The following is an 18,907-nucleotide window of genomic DNA, read 5'->3' as shown; positions in this document are numbered from 1 at the left end:
TGTTTTAAAAGCAGAGAAATTAACATTTAGAAAATTGCGAATTTTTCAAATTTTTGGGTAAATTTGGGATTTTTTCATAAATAAAGGTGAAATATTTTGACTCAAATTTATGACTATCATGAAGTACAATGTGTCATGAGAAAACAATCTCTGAATGACTTGGATAAATAAAGGCGTTCCAAAGTTATTACCACATAAAGTGAGATATGTCAGTTTTGCAAAATTTGGCCTGGTCAGGAAGGGGGCAAAGGGCCCAGATGGGAAGTGGTTAATCTTATCACTGCTGCAACAAGAGCCGACAGCCTCTACCTGTTCTACATTCTGACTCAGGGCTCTTTTAACTCAATGAATCGAATGAGTCACTAACTGAGTCGGATCTTTAGGTTCTTTTGACTCGTTCCATTCATTTAGACTCCCTGACCCTGCACTACTCCGAGGACTCGAGTCAGAGCTGCAGTGTGCTGTGCTTGCCTCGCCCCCTCAGCTCTGGTCGGTGATTGGTTGGTGGGCGGGGAGGGGTGGGGCTGGCAGAAGCAGCTTCCACTCTAAGATCATATTACTGACTCCTCCCAGTCCCGCCCTCAGGCTCCTGCTGCCAGCGTGAGGTGAGCTGAGCGTCTCTGTCAGCATTGCTGTGTGCTGTGACTGAGCTGAGCCGGTTCAAACGGATCGGATCACTCTGAACTGAATCGATTGGAGGAGCGCTCTGAAGGATGGCCGGGGTCCGAACAACTGGCGGCCGCGGTCCGTATTTGGACCGCGGTCCGCCAGTTGAGTACCCCTGCTCTAGGGGATACTGTGTCAAGTTGGAATGTCCAGCGTGCTTCCCGCTGTAGTAGACGGTCCCAATCACCACCACGTATAGGCGGTGGGATTTTGTCAATGCCTATAGCCCTAATACAGCAGGGGTCCCCGCCGTGGGTGTCATTCACATGCCGGGATACTGGTGTGTCGCGCTCATTCGTGATGTCACCCAGGTGCTCCCCGAGGCATCTACGAAGCTCTCTTTTGGTCTTTCCTATATATATTCAAGTCCGCACACGCATGTGATCTTATAGATCACACCCCGTGTGCGGCAATTGATGAAATCCTTAATGGTAAAGGACTTCTGCAAATTTGAGCTGAAGAAAGTTTTGCTGCTTTGTAGTATCTTGCAGGCCACACAGCCACTGCACCTATAACAGCCATTGCGCTTGCGGTCCAACCATGTGGTCCCTTGAGTGGCTGGGGTGTAGTGGCTGTGGACAAGCATATCTTTGAGGCTACTGCCTCTCCTAAAAGAGATCTGCGGGTAGCTGAAGACGGTCTCTTTAATTTCGGGGTCCATCAGTAAGACGGACCAATGCTTGCGGAGGATGTCCCTGATCTGTCCTGATGCCTCATCGAAAGTTGCGATGAGGCGGATCTTTTTTTTGGTCTCTTCTTTGATCTTGGGGACCAGGAGATCGGACCGTTTTGCTAAAAAAGGCGGTCCGGTATGCTGGTTTTAGGACATCATTGGGATATCCTCTAGCAAGGAACCGTTTTTGTAAGACCTTTGCTTGATCGACGAACTCTGACTTACTGGAGCAGTTGCGTCTTAGGCACAAATATTGACTTTTTGGTATGCCTCTTTTCTGAGAGAAGGGGTGGCCACTGTCCCAGTGTAGTACAGAGTTCGTCGACCTAGGCTTCCTGTAAATTGTAGTGTCAAGCTCATTTAAGGCACCTCTGGATACTTTGATATCCAGAAACACCAAATTGTCCTTGTTTGCTTCTGATGTGAAGCGTAATCCCACTTCATTGGAGATAAGTTTACGTACAAACTCCAAGAAGGACTCCTTCGTGCCATTCCATATGACAAAGATGTCGTCTATGTACCGCGTCCACATGAGTATGGGCCCGGTACATGACGACATTGTGTCACCAAAGACCTTTGTTGCCTCCCACCAGTCCAGGAGCAAATTGGCATAGGACGGCGCACAAGAACATGCCATTGCCGTGCCCCTGAGCTGGTGGTAGGTCCTGGTATTAAAAAGGAAAAAAATATGCGTTAAGAGGAACTTTAATAGCTTCAGCACAAATTGATTATGTGCCCTGTACTGGGTTCCCCTCATGTTGAGGTAATACTCGACTGCCCTGAGTCCTGCCTCATGGGGTATGGAGGAGTATGGGGCCTCAACATCTATACTGCCCAGGATGCTGCTATCCTCAATGGTGACATCATCAATTTTCCTCAAGAGGTCCATACTGTCGCGAATGTAGGATGGCAGGCATACCACAAAAGGCATAAGGATGCGATCTATATATATGCCTGCATTCTGACATAAGCTGTTAATCCTGGAAGCTATTGGACGCCCTTTGATGGGGCTAGTCCACTTGTGGATTTTTGGGAGACTGTAAAATGTCGCCATGGTCGGATTCTTTGGGTAGAGGATGTCGAATTCTTCCTCCGAAATAATTTTTCCTCATTCAAAATCCCCTTTAGTTCCCCCAGAAAGGCCACAGTGGGATTACATGAAAGTACCGTGTAGTTGTTCCTATCATTGAGAAGTTGTTGACACATGTTTACATAGTCCGTGGTGTTTAGTATCACAGTATTTCCACCCTTGTCGGAGGGTTTAATAGTAATACTGGGATCTCTCTTCAGGGACTGTATTGCATTCCATTCCTCAGCCGAATAGTTACGACTAGGAGAGGAAGGTCGAATATCTGCAAGGTCCCTGCAGACCAATTACAAGAAAACGTCCAGGCAGGAGACTTCGCCTGCAGGTGGAATTTTTTTGCTACTGTTCCTCAAGATGGTGAAGGGGCCTTCCCCTTCATTTTCGTCCAAAACATCAGACAAACCATGAAGTAGTTTAACAGAGATCTCTCCGTTCATTGCTCCAATTGCTCTGCTAGATTTATATCAAGCTCAGGGTGTGTGCCATTTCTGTCTCTCAGGGGAACATCCTTTCTTCATATTTTTTGGGGTTTGGGGGGGTTTATATGCCTCTCACAACACTTAAAAAAAAATGGCCAGGGATTTACTATAATTTACGTAAGAAATCAGCTCATAGCTGGTGTAGGTTTTCTATTCTAGCACATAGACTGCTAGAAGATGCACCCAATTCATTAAGCATCCATTAATAAATCTGATGCACCTTACTGCAGCACTTTTTTTTTTTAAATAAGACTTAAAGGGCTTCTGTCACCCCCCATTGTGCAATTTTCATTAGCCGACATTAGCTATTTGCTAATGTCAGCTGAGTGCAATCATACATGTCCTACCTTTTATCATATGCAAATTTCTTCACTACCAGCAAGTTGGGCGTGTACTTGCTGGTAGCTGCCGCATCTGCCGCTTCTAGACACGCCCCATCTCCTCTTGATAGACAGGGCCAGTGAGCGCTCTCCTACTCCCGCTAGCCCCGTCTGCTGCTGAATTCCCGTGCCTGCGCCGTAACGTTCCGCGCAGGCATACTGAGTGAAGGACGGACGCTTGCCAGCTCCTTCCTCATTGCACCTGTGCCGATTACGTCACACTACACCCGGAAGAGAAGACTGCCGATTATCGCTGATGCCGGCAGTCTTTTTTTCTGGGTGTAGTGTGACGTAATCGGCGCAGGCACACTGAGGAAGGAGCTGGCAAGCGCGCGTCCTTCACTCGGTACGTCTGCGCTGATCAAGGAACGTTACGGCGCAAGCGCAGGAATTCAGCTGCAGACGGGGCCAGCGGGAGGAGGAGAACGCTCGCTGGCCCTGTCTATCAAGAGGAGATGGGGCGTGTCTAGAAGCGGCAGCTACCAGCAAGTACACGCCCAACTTGCTGGTAGTGAAGAAATTTGCATATGATAAAAGTATGATTTTTACAAGAAATAAGCCACAGACAAAGGTAGGACATGTATGATTGCACTCAGCTGACATTAGCAAATAGCTAATGTCGGCTAATGAAAATTGCACAATGAGGGGTGACAGAAGCCCTTTAATAAATTCCCCACTCATCTAAACCAAAGTACATACCTGTTATATCATTATCAGCCACTAGGGAGCAGTGTTGTGCACCGCATCTGACCAGTCCCAGGCAGATATTTCAGTTCCATTTGTAAAGCAGAATAGAATGATAACAGTATGCCTGATCACACCCTCTAAACATTTCAGAGGGACACTAAATTGTTTTGTGAAATATCCACTTTTCCATGCATGTCCCTGTTCTACAGTAGGTTCTAACTGATAGATTAGTGCAAAAATCTATTGATTAGTTCCGCCACAGACACAACACTTGGGAAATATGTTTTTTCCCCACCTACCTTGTTTAGCTTTATAAAGTAGTGCAGTCCGGCCTCCAGAGGGTTTGTGTCACAATTCATCTTAAAAAAGAAAATAGAAGCAAAATATTGATGTTTTTTGGATTATGGTTTATTAGAATTTCACAAAAAGGGTCCATCAACTCAGAATCACACCTACAATACGTCCCTTATTACAACCCCTCACATATTATTGACAGTATTGGTGTCACCTTTTGTGGCAAAGGACCTTTTCAGACCCCTCAGGAACAATATCCATTTAATTTTTTAATGCTATTTTACCCTTCTTTTCTGAGCAGCTAGCTTTCCAAGACTAGTCAGCGTTATTCTCTAGCCGTGTGCTCCTGTTATTCATACTGATGACAGCATACTTAATGAATAATGGCAAATTTGTGGGAGGTAGTGATGAGCCAGTGTATTTATATGTACATTACAGTTTCCTTTAGGGTCCATTCACACGTCCGCAATTTCGTTCCGCAAAATTGCGGACCCTTTCATTTCTATGGGGCAGCACGATGTGCTGCCCGGATCCGGAATTGCGGATTCACACTTCCGGGTCCGCAATTCCGATCCCGAAAAATATAGAACATGTCCTATTCTTGTCCGCAATTGTGCTATTTAGTGCCGGCGATGTCCGTGTTTTGCGGATCCACACACACGTGTGAATGGACCCTTAGTGGCTCTTTGCCCCGGCTATGAGGGGGGTGTCATGAGGAAACCTACTTTTGACATCCATATGCATGAATATGTCCTAAAAAAATCCCCTTTTAGTCTCCATTCAGACGTCCGTGTGTGTTTTGCGGATCCGCAAAACACGGACACCGACAATGTGCGTTCCGCATTTTGCGGACCGCACATCGCCGGCACTTAATAGAAAATGCCTATTGTTGTCCGCAATTGCGGACCCGGAAGTGCGGGTACGCATTTCTGGATCCGGGCCGCACATCGTGCGGCCCCATAGAAATGAATGGGTCCGCAATTCCGTTCCGCAAAATGCGGAATGGAATTGCGGACGTGTGAATGGAGCCTAAGGACATGTTCACACTGTACAGACTGATATGGTTTACCTGTGGATTAAAACTCGTATTTCACTCATTTTAATTTGCCTTCTGCTGGGAATCCACAGCAGATTCATGCTGCAGGTTGTAGGTTTTTACATCACGCCCTGAAACTCGTCACATTGTACTGTATAGAAAAGGGGTAGGCAAGCTCCGGCACTCCAACTGTTGTGAAACTACAACTCCCAACATGCATACTTGTTCTGCTCTTCTAAGAACTCACATAGAAAAGAATGGGGCATGCTGGAAATTGTAGTTTCACAACAGCTGGAGTGCCGAAGGTTGCTGATCCCTGGTATACAATCTGATACGAAAATTCACAACCAATCCCCCACGTGTGAATGTGTGAAGAACACTCATAAGTTGTCATCCACTTTTCCTAAAAACTGAATAGCAACGGCTGACTATAATATATCAGAAGAGGACAATGCAAGGAATTGAGCCCATGTATTACATAAACAGCAATTCATCCATATGGCTGCTGTGTAATACTACATTTTCCTGGTGGCAGCCCCTGCAGGAGAAATGGAGACGTTCCTGGCTGGCCATGCATCTTTTGGCAGCTGTTTGCTAGGGGTGTTGGGAGTTGGACCCCGCTGGCAGCTCCAAGCTGAAAAGCAGCTGTCTGATGATTTAAATTGATGATCTCAGGACAGGGGTGTAACTACCACAGCGGCAGACCATGCTACTGCTATGGGGCCCAGGACAAGAGGGGGCCCAATTGGGATCATCCCCTCTTCTACAGGGGGTGAAAACTTGGTCAGGACTCTACCCTCTAAAGCAGGGGTGCACAACCTGCGGCCCGGGGGCCACATGCGGCCCTTGATACCATTCTGTGCGGCCCCCAACCATCTAGTAACAGACATGTATGCCTATGTCTTGTGGCTGCTCAGATGTATTTTTCATGTATTTCTCCCATTAGATGGGAGTCCTGGAAGTGTAACTAGACATTAATGGTATATAATGTGTGTTCAATATGCCATAAGTACAATATTTCAGTTGTTAATACACCTTTAAATTTTAATTTCGGCCCTCGTCATTGGTTCAGTCTGGCAATGTGGCCCCCAACCAGGAAACGTTGTGCACCCCTGCTCTAAAGGAACAACGTTTAGCAAATGAGGCAGTGGAAAAAATGGCACAAGGGTCATTGAAAGGGTTTTAGGCGGAAACCCTTCTGTCCAGTTTGGGGGGCCTGGTTTGATCCTTGCTATGGGGCTCTTAATTCTATATGTACGCCACTGTCTCAGGAACAGCATATACAGGACAGGTGATAACTGTATAATTGATTACTGAGACCCTCAGCAGTTGGATGAATGGGGGTCCCCGAGTTCCCCATTTGAATGGAATGGTAGGCGAATGTTGGTCCTAAGTTTCATTCACTTCTAGGGGACTGATGCACCGTACACAGCACATTATTAGTCCCATAGATTCACAGTAAATGGAGCAGTGGGCCTACAGTACATGTGTACCACCATGACATTCAAATGGGGGACTCAGGGACACCCAGTGATCAGACATTTGGATGTTAAAGGGGTTATCCAGGAAGGGATAATGATGACCTATCCTCTGGTGAGCATGGCAGGCTCCAGACAGCACAATGCCGTACATTGTATAGTGGCTGTGCTTGGTATCTCAGCTCATCCCCATTGACTTCAATAGGGCTGAGCTGCAAATAGGCCATGTGACTGGTGTACAGTGATGTCACTGGCCTAGGAAAAGACCGCAGCACTCACGAAACGTTGGCCTCTTCTAACAGTTGATCAGCTGGTAATGTTAATTATCAGCCTCAGGATAGGTCATCGGTATCAGATCAGTGGGGTTCCAACTCCTGGCATCCTCGACAATCAGCTGTTTGAAGGAGCCATGATGCTCACATGAGTGCTGCATGCTCTTTAATGTCTACCTGCACACCGTCTCCTTTGTAGCACCGCTGCAGGATAATTACAGCTGTTCATCCTATTCACTTAATTTGGAAAGGAAGCTGTAATTACACTGTACCACCACTACAAAGCAGACCGCGAGCAGGTAAACATTGTAGAGGATTCAGTGTTCACACGAGCATCGTAGTCCCTTCAAACAGCTGATGGCCGAAGGTGCAGAAAATCAGACTCCCACTGATCTGATATTTATGATCTATCCTGAGAATCAATATATGTAGTCTTTGCAACACCTTTTAAATTACTTTATTTTACATTACATATATACAGGGTGGCCCACGAAAAAAGTAGCCCGCCTCCAGCGATAGCATGACAAGATGAACGAGCAAGTGGACAGTTTTTTCTATTTTTTTTATTACCCACAAGTCACAAAAAATGCTGAAAATGGTCCCCGGTCTATGCATCTTTGGGCAGGTCAGATGATGTTGGCTGATACTGCGTGCAGCTCTTCAGCAGTGATGCTGTAGAAGAAAAAATGTTGTGCTTTTTCCAACAAGATGGGGAACATGCCGCACCTCGCGGAACTCACTGGACGGATTCATGAACTGTTTACTGAGGAGCGAACTGTGAGCAAGGGGTTATGGCCACCACGTTCCCCAGACTTGTCCACATGCCATTTTTTTTCTGTGGGAAAATTTAAACCAGAAAGCGCCCGCTAACAATCCACATCCCCGGGAGGAACTCAAGCAAAACATCACAAACACCATCCGCAGCATCCCAAGCAGTACCAGCCAACATAATCCGACCTGCCCAAAGATGCAGAGACCTGAACGGGGACCAATTTCAGCATCTTCTGTGGCTTGTGGATAATTTAAAAAAAACTTGCTTGTTCATCTTGTCATGCTATTGCTGGAGACAGGCTACTTTTTCATGTGCTACCCTGTATAAAAAAAAACGTAAGCAGAAAAGAGTACAAAAAAAAAAATCGGCATAATTCACCTTTGTAACACTTTTAAGAATAAAAATATCAGTGAGTCTTTCCTAGACCTGGATACATGTATCTTACCTCTGCTCCCCAGGCACGGAAACCTTTCTCCAGTCTTAGCACATTCATGGCATATGTACCAAAGTTATCAATCCCTTCTTCGTCCCCGGCCTGCATGATCTTGTTGTACAGCACCGATGTGTCCTGCCTCTTGTGGTACAGCTCCCAGCCCAGCTCACCTAGGGCGCATCACCAAGGTCATTGACTCAACGGAAAAGACAAATGATAAAAACACAAAAAAAACTGTGGAAATAATTTCTGACATCTTCATGTTAGAAAATGGCAGAATACAGTTTTAGATCACAAAGAGAAGCTGATATTGGATTGTATCGTTTCTCTGTGAGGGTTCATGGGGCCTTCAATCCCCCTCCACCACCTAGTCAATGTCTGCATTGCTCTCTAAGCTTAGTAACTAGGAAGGAATCTCATGTGATCGCAATATCACAACTGTAAGCTGCATGACCTGTGCAGTACAGTCAGGGAAGTCTTCAGCCTTCTGTTACAGTAAATGGATGAGAGGGGACCTGATCCCTAAACCACCAAAGACTACCAGTGATATAAAGCATTAGTTCCTAAACCTGAAAAGATAATATGTGTAGATATCTAACGCTTACTAGGCCACCAGGAATAATATGTATTAACCCCAAATCCACTATAGAACCTCAGGGATAGTATGTATTAAGTCATACACTACCCTAGATCCTGAAGGATGTTCTCTATTATAGCTGTTATCTACCAGCTAAACGACCCTAAACCTCCACAATAACGTATTCACCTGAAACCATACCAGGCCTCAAGGATATTTGGTCATAATCACTAAACCACCAGGGCTAATATATTAACCACCAGGAAAACTACAAATAAATTATGAAAGGTGCAGTCTATTTAAGTTGTGTTCTCACCTGTGTAGGATATTCTTACGGCTGTTACTGGGATACCAGCGATATTCATTCTTCTACCATGTAGAAATTTGAATGCAGATTCACTCAAGTCCTCAGATGTTAATTTTTGAAGAACCTTTCTGGATAGCGGTCCTGCTACTCCGAGAACTCCCAACTCGTCTGTCACATTCGCAATCTCCACATTATACTTGCCTTGTGTTGCAAATTCTTCTATCCACCTGTTAATACAGAATACACATGAAAGCACCTTTGAACACTATCTTACATATATAAATAATATGCCAAAAAATTTACTAATTTTTGTAAATACATTTCATTGTTCATCCTGAAATGAGTTGCAGCCTGTAGTACTGTCCAGAGCTTCATTCCAGGCAGACATAGAAAGTAGTGGGCCGCTGTGCAAGAATTGTGTGTGGGCCCTGTTTAACAATTTATGTATCAAGAGTTCAGGGCTCTTCATAGTGCTCCTTAGTCCTTCCTATGACTCTCTAGTCACGGTTTTATCTGATGGATCAGAATCCATCAGTAATTTTGAGCTAAGGGAACCTTGGTGATTTTTGTTATTGTGATATGGGCCCCCCTTGTATTAGGTTCCTCCACACCAACGGTATATCCACCCCTGTTTCATTCACAGTTCCGCAGCTTCTGGGTTGATATTACTCAGGATTCCTTGTCTACATTTAAGGCTGGGCCTAAGACATTTCACCAAATATCAAAGTGTAGTATGAAGTTACAATAAGGAAAATGGCACTAACATGCGGCAACACAGACAATTTTACTAAATGAAATACATTCAAGAGGGTGCAGCCTTCTGGAGCAGTAGCCGTCCGGCCTCTAGTGGGATAGCACATTTGTCTCCTGCAGAGAGGCAGAGTTCTTTTAACAATGCGGACAATTCAGTCCACAGTTTGGGGCAGGATCATAACTCCCTATGTGACAGCCCATGGGACCTCCCTGATACAGGGGTATTGTGACAGTTCGGCTTTGCAGCTTGGACAGTGTGCTCCTAGAGACAGCAGTGGTCTACGATGTGATGCCTTTTCTCCTACAGAGTCTGTCTAGAGTCTAGACAATCGGCTACAAGTTAAGATGCCCCTAGCACCAGCTTTGGCTCCCTAATGCTTCTAAGCTGGAGTAGCACACGTCATCACACCATATGGCCGGTTAACACAGGGAGACTTGCACAGCTACAGCGTGCATGACTCCAACTGGTGGAAAGTGCTGTCCTTTATATATCTCTAACCCCACCTAGTAGAATGTCACAGACACAGCATCATCGGGCCTCTGTGTTCATTCTTTGAAGAGCTACAGGGCATACGCCTGATTACTCATGTTTACAGGAGAATCACTATGCCTTACAAACAGTGATCTCAACAGCACAACACTATTTTGCCTTGAGGGCCCCTAAAGGAGGCCATGTGACCAAAAGGTCTTACAATGCAGCTTCTCAGTGGCAGTGGCAGTATAGCTATAGAAATATACATAAAAAACTATATATAACATATAAACTGCATCATAGATTTGCCCTAAGTCCAGGGCCGGTGTAACCATATAGGCGAACTAGGCGTTCGCCTAGGGCGTCGGCCTGCTGGGGGCGCCCTGGTGGGCTCCCCCTGACTGGGGCTGCAGGCCTGGGCAAGTGGCTCTTGAGCTGCCCCTAGTGCCGTTACAGGGGGGCCAGGAGGTGGAGGTCCTTCTTGAATATGGCAGAGCAGGCATTACCGGAGGAGAGGAGGCGGGCGGCAAGGAGGCTGTTCTAGCAGCTCCCCACTCCTCCCTCACGCGCCCTCTGTGATGCCGGAATATGACATCATTCCGGCCCCGGCATACTAAACGGTGCGCTGGAGGACTGAGGAGCTGCACCACACTGGACCCCAGGGAGGTGAGTGTTTAAGTGTCTGCCTGTGTATTTATGTCAGTGAGTGAGTGTATGTATGTCTGTCTTTCTGTCAGTAAATGTATGTGTGTCTGTCATTGAGTGTCTGTGTGTATGTCAGTGAGTGAGTGTATGTCAGTGACAGTGGATGTCTGTCGGTCAGTAAGTGTCTGTATGTTTGTCAGTGAGTATATGTGTGTGTTTGTCTGCCAGTGAGTTTCTGTGTGTTTCAGTGAGTTTATGTGTGTCTGTCAGTGAGTTTCTGTGTGCGTCATTCAGTGAGTGTCTGAGTGCGTGTCTGTCTGTCAGTGTGTGTGTGTGTGTCTGTCAGTGAGTGTGTGTCTGTCAGTGAGTTTCTGTGTGTGTGTGTGTGTTTCAGTGGGTAGGTGTATGTCTGTCAGTGAGTGTCTGTCAGTGAGTGAGTGCGTGTCTGTCTGTCAGTGTGTGTGTGTGTGTGTGTGTGTGTGTGTCTGTCAGTGAGTGAGTGACATGAGGGGGGCGGCAAAATGGATCTTTGCCTAGGGCGGCAAAAATCCTTGCACCGGCCCTGCCTAAGTCCCATGTGAGGGATGCCGCACATGCACTTGTGTGTTCCCATGCTGGTCTAGGACACTGATATACCCTTCGCCACCAATCATTGCACCTGTGTCATATTTTATCCCAGTGCCATATTGGAAAAAGCACAGCAAATATCACTGTATTGTACACAAACACACCTCTATATTACATGCACACAGCTTGTGTGTTGTCTTACTGTAAAGTAATACTGCAGCTCTGTTACACCTTCTGTCGCTCAAAATTGATCTTAAAGTGTAACTGCCATTTCACTACCAAAAATTAAATTCCTAACATATGGGATGCTGAAGGGAAGATATTCATGCATTTTTCTGCTAATTTTCCCTTTCTGATATCTGTATTCAGCCCTTAGCAACCATATTTCTCTGTGCCTCTATTTTAGCAACTTCATAAGATGGCCTCTGCTGCTCTTCCTGTGATGATCTTTGCCCTTCCTTGAGGCCATCCTGTATTTCCCTCACTTCCCATAAGCCCTTGCTCTCCTCACATGAACTAGCAGGACCAATCAGAACATAGATAACTTCCCACAGTACAGAGCAGTGTGTATCCTCACATACAGCTAATCGGAGACAAGCCCTGCAATTACATTAAATCAGTAAGCATTTATTTTAACCCCTTAATAGCCAGCTGTCCCTCATTCTCTTCCAGACTGACAGGGAAGGGGGGGGGGGGGGGGGGTGCTTTAGTTGCTTTTATCTCTGGTTTGGTACCAGCTAGGGCTTTCTATTGTCTGAAAGTTGACATTCTAAGCTTTCAGACAATACCAGAATGACATAAATCTGTTCAGTACAGGGGAAGATATCAATGATAGAAATCGATATGCTGTGAATGAAGCTGAAAGTAAAAGCAGATTTTACCCGCAATTATTCCCGACTCCATTTCTAATAGTGATTTCTCCTCTGATGCTTGGACTAGAGTTGTCATTCTGGTCTTGAATGAAAGCCCGGACTGTCAGCTTTCAAACAAGACAAGAAAATATCACCATCTAAAGCAGCCCTCCCCCCTTCACTTTCTGCCTCAGCCCACCTCCAGGCTGTCAGGGCTGAGCTCCTCCTCCCAGAACTCATCCGTCTCTTGTTATAATACTGAGAAGACGGACTGCACACGCGCTGTGAGATGAGAGCTGCTGAATAGGGAAGTAGCATGCATTTGTGGGAGTTTTTAGCAGGTAAAACTGAAAATGATCACATTTTAAATAAAAAAAGCACTTATACAGCAGGGTGTACTATACCATTAGGGAATAAAAAAATGAAACTGCAGTTACACTTTAATGTAAAATGGTGTTTAAACTTTGACATAACCATTTATCACCATGTGCTTCATGCCTGTCTGCGATATACAGTACAGACCAAAAGTTTGGACACACCTTCTCATTCAAGGAGTTTTCTTTATTTTCATGACTATGAAAATTGTAGATTCACACTAAATGCATCAAAACTATGAATGAACACATGTGGAATTATATACATAACAAACAAGTGTGAAACAACTGAAAATATGTCACATTCTAGGTTCTTCAAAGTAGCCACCTTTTGCTTTGATTACTGCTTTGCACACTCTTGGCATTCTCTTGATGAGCTTCAAGAGGTAGTCCCCTGAAATGGTTTTCACTTCACAGGTGTGCCCTGTCAGGTTTAATAAGTGGGATTTCTTGCCTTATAAATGGGGTTGGGACCATCAGTTGCGTTGAGGAGAAGTCAGGTGGATACACAGCTGATAGTCCTACTGAATAGACTGTTAGAATTTGTATTATGGCAAGAAAAAAGCAGCTAAGTAAAGAAAAACGAGTGGCCATCATTACTTTAAGAAATGAAGGTCAGTCAGTCAGCCGAAAAATTGGGAAAACTTTGAAAGTAAGGGCTATTTGACCATGAAGGAGAGTGATGGGGTGCTGCGCCAGATGACCTGGCCTCCACAGTCACCGGACCTGAACCCAATCGAGATGGTTTGGGGTGAGCTGGACCGCAGAGTGAAGGCAAAAGGGCCAACAAGTGCTAAGCATCTCTGGGAACTCCTTCAAGACTGTTGGAAGACCATTTCAGGGGACTACCTCTTGAAGCTCATCAAGAGAATGCCAAGAGTGTGCAAAGCAGTAATCAAAGCAAAAGGTGGCTACTTTGAAGAACCTAGAATATGACATATTTTCTGTTGTTTCACACTTGTTTGTTATGTATATAATTCCACATGTGTTAATTCATAGTTTTGATGCCTTCATAGTCATGAAAATAAAGAAAACTCTTTGAATGAAAAGGTGTGTCCAAACTTTTGGTCTGTACTGTATGTGTACACGTTGGTAAAAAGTAAAACTACAGTAACTGAGATATAATGTCATCTTCTGTTGAAATATCATATTTCCGTTTCTAGGGTGATTTCACGTCATCATGTACATATATGAGAAATGCACTTTCCCTGTGATTTTGTAGAGATGTTTGTCTTAAATATAAAATACCCCGACACAGGACCAGGGTGTGGCGCTGTCATTGGAAGAAAGAGGACATGTTTTTCTAATCCTGTAAAATTCCATTAATTTCAAATTACACATTAAAGGGAATCTGTTACCAGGATCTTGGACTGTTATCTGCTGTAATACACGAGTAGAACCCCAGTACCCCAGAATAGGTACTTGCAAAATTGTTTCTTGTTTTTTTTAAATTTATGTATTGTACTACCCAGTATAGTAGATCAGTCAGGGTTAACAATTCTGACTCTACCCTAGTTCAGTCAGTGTGTGAGCCTAGTGCTACATGAGGATGTGAGAGGAGCTCCATGTGCTCACTCCTTGGAGATTTGCATCAAGAAAGTCATCTGTACTTTACAGTACTCTGGAGAGGAAAGAAAGAACCAAGAAGGTTCAGAATCTGCATGGTCGATCATTGGAGTCAGTCAGTAAGGTATTTGCTGTTTAAGGCTGATGGAGACTTTACTGCAGAGAGACATTGCTAATACACCCTTCCACATTTTTACATGGTCCTGTCCAGTTGTATCTTAATCCTGCACCCCTTGGCTGGGAATTACAGCCATCATTGCTGAGAAATATTGCCAGCCTTAGAGAGAGACTTTGGAGAGATAGAGGGAAGGAGTACTACAACCCCGTCCTTGCTTACATCCATCCATTGCTATCAGGAAAGATTTGCACTGTGAATTGTTTGGAACTGTGTTTTGATACATTTGGATGTACTACAACTCCTGGTCTTTACTTTAGTAGAGAGAGACATGTCTATTTTCAATAACTGGCTTAGTTACCATTCGCCAGCCACAGCACCTACATCTCTTGCCTTGCACCCGTACAACACTCATAACACCAAGGGCACCCTAACTACAATCAGGCAGGAGCCCCAACATCAGGGTGTGTACCAATGAAAGAAAGGGTGCATCCTCCTGTCATTGTCCGGCTCTAGGGATCGTCAGTGTGACTGAGGATTTCCACAGTGAATAACTTTTTCAGCCAGAGCCACTACCACTCCCATACTTTGCTCCTTTGGGGCTTGTGGCAATTACTGCAGATTCCAGACTACTATTTAATATTTTCTCATGTATTAAAGGGTTTCTAACACCAGAAATACTGTTATGTAGCTGACTGACATTAGTGTCCGCCTGCTGAGCGGAGCGGAGGACAAACAGTGCCAGACTGATGCATTCTGAGCAGATCCGCCTCCACTCAGAATGCATTAGGACTGGACGGATCAGTTCGGGGCCGCTTGTGAGAGCCTTCAAACGGAGCTCACAAGCGGAGCCCCGAACGCTAGTGTGAAAGTAGCCTAACATTAGTCCCTGCAGCCGTTTTTGTAAAAAAAGCACTTTTATTATATGCTAATGAGCCTCTAGGTGCTATGTGTGCGTAAAATCAGCACCTAGAGGCTCCGTCTACTCACGCTTTATCCCGCCCAGGTCCCCTGTTCTGCCCGCCCAGCTCCTCTTGATTGATGGCATGATCCACCGCATGGTTGGCGAAATCCCGCGCCTGCGCCGTTCACTTCTGTCTTCGGCGCAGGCGCAGTGAGTGAAGGCGGCATCAGGAGAGCGGCCTTCACTCACTGCGCCGAAGACAGAAGTGAACGGCGCAGGCGCGGTATTTCGTCAACGATGCGGTGGATCGTGCCTTCAATCAAGAGGAGCTGGGCGGGCAGAACAGGGGACCTGGGCGGGATAAAGCGTGAGTGGACGGAGCCTCTAGGTGCTGATTTTACGCCCACATAGCACCTAGAGGCTCATTAGCATTTTATAAAAGTGCTTTTTTTACAAAAACGGCTGCAGGGACTAATGTTAGAAACATACTGTTATGTAGTGCTGACATTAGCGCATTGCTAATGTCAGTCAGCTACATAACAGTATTTCTGGTGGTAGAAACCCTTTAAATACAGACTATGCCAATGCTTGAGTTCCAACTCGCTCCCTCCATATACAGTATATGGCATTCTGATTGTTCCTGATACTCTTGAAAGTGTTTCTTTATGGGAATCCATGAAATGCTGGACATACCTCAGGTCATGTAGTTCTGATCCAGATCCAGTAATGAGTAGAAACTCTCCAGGGGACAAGTGTAAAACAGTGAGCTCAGCATAGACACGGCCTCTTGGAGTCAGCATGTGGCTTATATTTGTGAAACCCTCCTGTGTAAAAAAAAAATGCCAAATCTTGGTTATAATAATGTAATATCTTCTATGGACACTCTCATAATTGGTTAAATGTCCATCCACCATTACAACTAATTATATTGCTCCAGTGCTTCTAAAATAAAATAATGGGTAAACTTTTCGATACTTTTGAGTTCACAGCTCCTACAAAGACTTCTTTTGCTCCATGGTAACAGATTGCAAACTGATCTTGTGTAGTGATATCCTGTGGTCAAAGTCCCTTCCATCTCTCCCGTATTTATTGATCACCTACCGAATACACTGCCTGTCCAAAGAAAAAGTCGCCACCAGAAAAAAAACCTTTAGCTTTGATAACGGCAAGCATTCGCTGCGGCATTGTTTCGATAAGCTTCTGCAATGTCACAAGATTTATTTCCATCCAGTGTTTCATTAATTTTTCACTTGCATTGATGATGGTAGAGTCTGACTGCTGCGCAAAGCCTTCTCCAGCACATCCCAAAAATTCTCAATGGGGTTAAGATTTGGACTCTGTGGTGGCCAATCCATGTGTGAAAATGATGTCTCATGCTCCCTGAACCACTCTTTCACAATTTGAGCCCGAAGAATCCTGGCATTGTCATCTTGGAATATGCCCATGCCATCAGGGAAAAAAAAATCCATTGATGGAATAACCTGGTCATTCAATATGTTCAGGTAGTCATCTGACCTCATTCTTGGAGCACATACTGTTGCTGAACCTAGACCTGACCAACTGCAGCAACCCCAGATCATAGCACTGCCCCCACAGGCTTGTACAGTAGGCACTAGGCATGACGGGTGCATCACTTCATCTGCCTCTCTTCTTACCCTGATGCGCCCATCACTCTGGAACAGGGTAAATCTGGACTCATCAGACCACATGACCTTCTTCCATTGCTCCAGAGTCCAATCTTTATGCTCCCTAGCAAATTGAAGCCTTTTTTTCTGGCCTCACTGATTAGTGGTTTTCTTACGGCTACACAGCTGTTCAGTCCCAATCCCTTGAGTTCCCTTCGCATTGTGCGTGTGGAAATGCTCTTACTTTCACTATTAAACATAGCCCTGAGTTCTACTGTTTTTCTTCGATTTGATTTCACCAAACGATTAAGTAATCGCCGATCACGATCATTCAGGATTTTTTTTCCCCACATTTATTCCTCAAATACGATGGGTCCCCACTATCCTTCTAGTTTTTAATAATGCGTTGGACAGTTCTTAACCCAATTTTAGTAGTTTCTGCAATCTCCTTAGATGTTTTCTCTGCTTGATGCATGCCAATGATTTGACCCTTCTCAAAAAGACTAACATTTTTTCCAAGACCACGAGATGTGTCTTTTGACATGGTTGTTTAAGAAATGAGAAGAAACTCATTGCACCAGTTTGGGTTTAACTTGTTGCCAGCTGAAAGATAATCGCCCATGCAGTAATTATCCAATAGGAGGCTCATAACTATTTGCTTAGTTAAATCCAGGTGGACAGGCAGTGTATATTAGCAACTACAAGATATGACTACCCAATTTAACATCCCAAATTTTAGGTCCTTGATCTGCATACCAACTGTATACTACAGAAAACTAGGATAGTTTTCATTGAAGACCATTTAAAAAAAAATCTTCATGATGGAATCTCTAACACAGATGTGAGGCTAGCCATTATGTGGAGTACAATCCACCACCACAGCATGGGATATGTGGCCACGTAAATTTCAACTGTCCTTCTACATAAACAAGAGTGTGAAACCTAGAATGGAGATTACAACCTGAGAGAAGAATATAAATCCAGCAGGTTCAAGATTTGAGCAGTTTCATTTGGGTGAATGGATGTTTGAAGGAGAATTTAATACTAGGTAAATCCATTTGCTTATTGTAACATACCTTGGTCAATTGAGGGGGTCTTTTTTTGCTCATTTCTACTTAATATATAACCAGTAAAATATACTTTACCTAAAAAATATATAATTTACTCCATCTTACTTCCCCATTACTAACCTTTGGAATCGTGTTTGCAAACAGATGATCCAAAAACTTGATTGCGTCCTTCCCTTTTACAATAAATTTGCCAAATGGTGACAGGTCAATCACTCCCACTTTTTCCATCACTTGGTTATATTCTCTTCTCACTGGCTCAAACCAGTTTGTTCTCCGAAAACTAGGTCTAAAAAAAGTAAGCAAAACATGCAAAAAATGTCACAGTGAGGAACAGAAGTACGGTATTTGAACACCCTGCAATTTTGCAAGTTCTCCCACTTAGAAATCATGGAGGGGTCTGAAATTCATATTGCATGTAGTTCACACTCTGAGAGACAGAATTTAAAAAATAATAATCAGGAAATCACATTGTATGATTTTTTAAGAATTTATTTGTCTTGCACTGCTGAACATAAGTATTGAACACCTGAGAAAATCAGTGTTAATATTTGGTACAGAAGCCTTTGTTTGCAATTACAGAGGTCAAACGTTTCCTGTAGTTCTTGACCAGGTTTGCACACACTGCAACAGGGATTTTGGCCCACTCCTCCACACAGATCTCCTCTAGATCTGTCAGGTTTTGGGGCTGTCACTGAGCAACACAGAGTTTCAGCTTCCTCCAAAGATGTTCTATTGGATTTAGGTCTGGAGACTGGCTAGGCCACTCCAGAACCTTAATATGCTTCTTACGGAGCCACTCCTTGGTTATCCTGGCTGTGTGCTTC

General features: G+C 44.5%; 1 protein-coding gene across 1 annotated transcript in view; it reads right to left on the bottom strand.

The window, feature by feature from the left end:
* DMGDH (dimethylglycine dehydrogenase) overlaps positions 1-18,907 on the bottom strand; it is a 79,825-nt gene that overhangs the window by 20,999 nt on the left and 39,919 nt on the right. The window contains exons 10-14 of the mRNA XM_040421386.1: positions 18,204-18,369; positions 16,082-16,212; positions 9,151-9,368; positions 8,270-8,427; positions 4,272-4,331 (exon numbers count right to left, since the gene is read on the bottom strand). Coding sequence (XP_040277320.1) covers positions 4,272-4,331; positions 8,270-8,427; positions 9,151-9,368; positions 16,082-16,212; positions 18,204-18,369 — 733 coding nt within the window. The remainder of the gene's footprint in view (positions 1-4,271; positions 4,332-8,269; positions 8,428-9,150; positions 9,369-16,081; positions 16,213-18,203; positions 18,370-18,907) is intronic.

This window comes from Bufo bufo, chromosome 2, assembly GCF_905171765.1.
Source record: "Bufo bufo chromosome 2, aBufBuf1.1, whole genome shotgun sequence".
Lineage (NCBI taxonomy): Eukaryota > Metazoa > Chordata > Amphibia > Anura > Bufonidae > Bufo > Bufo bufo.
This window is presented reverse-complemented; position numbering and strand designations above follow the sequence as displayed.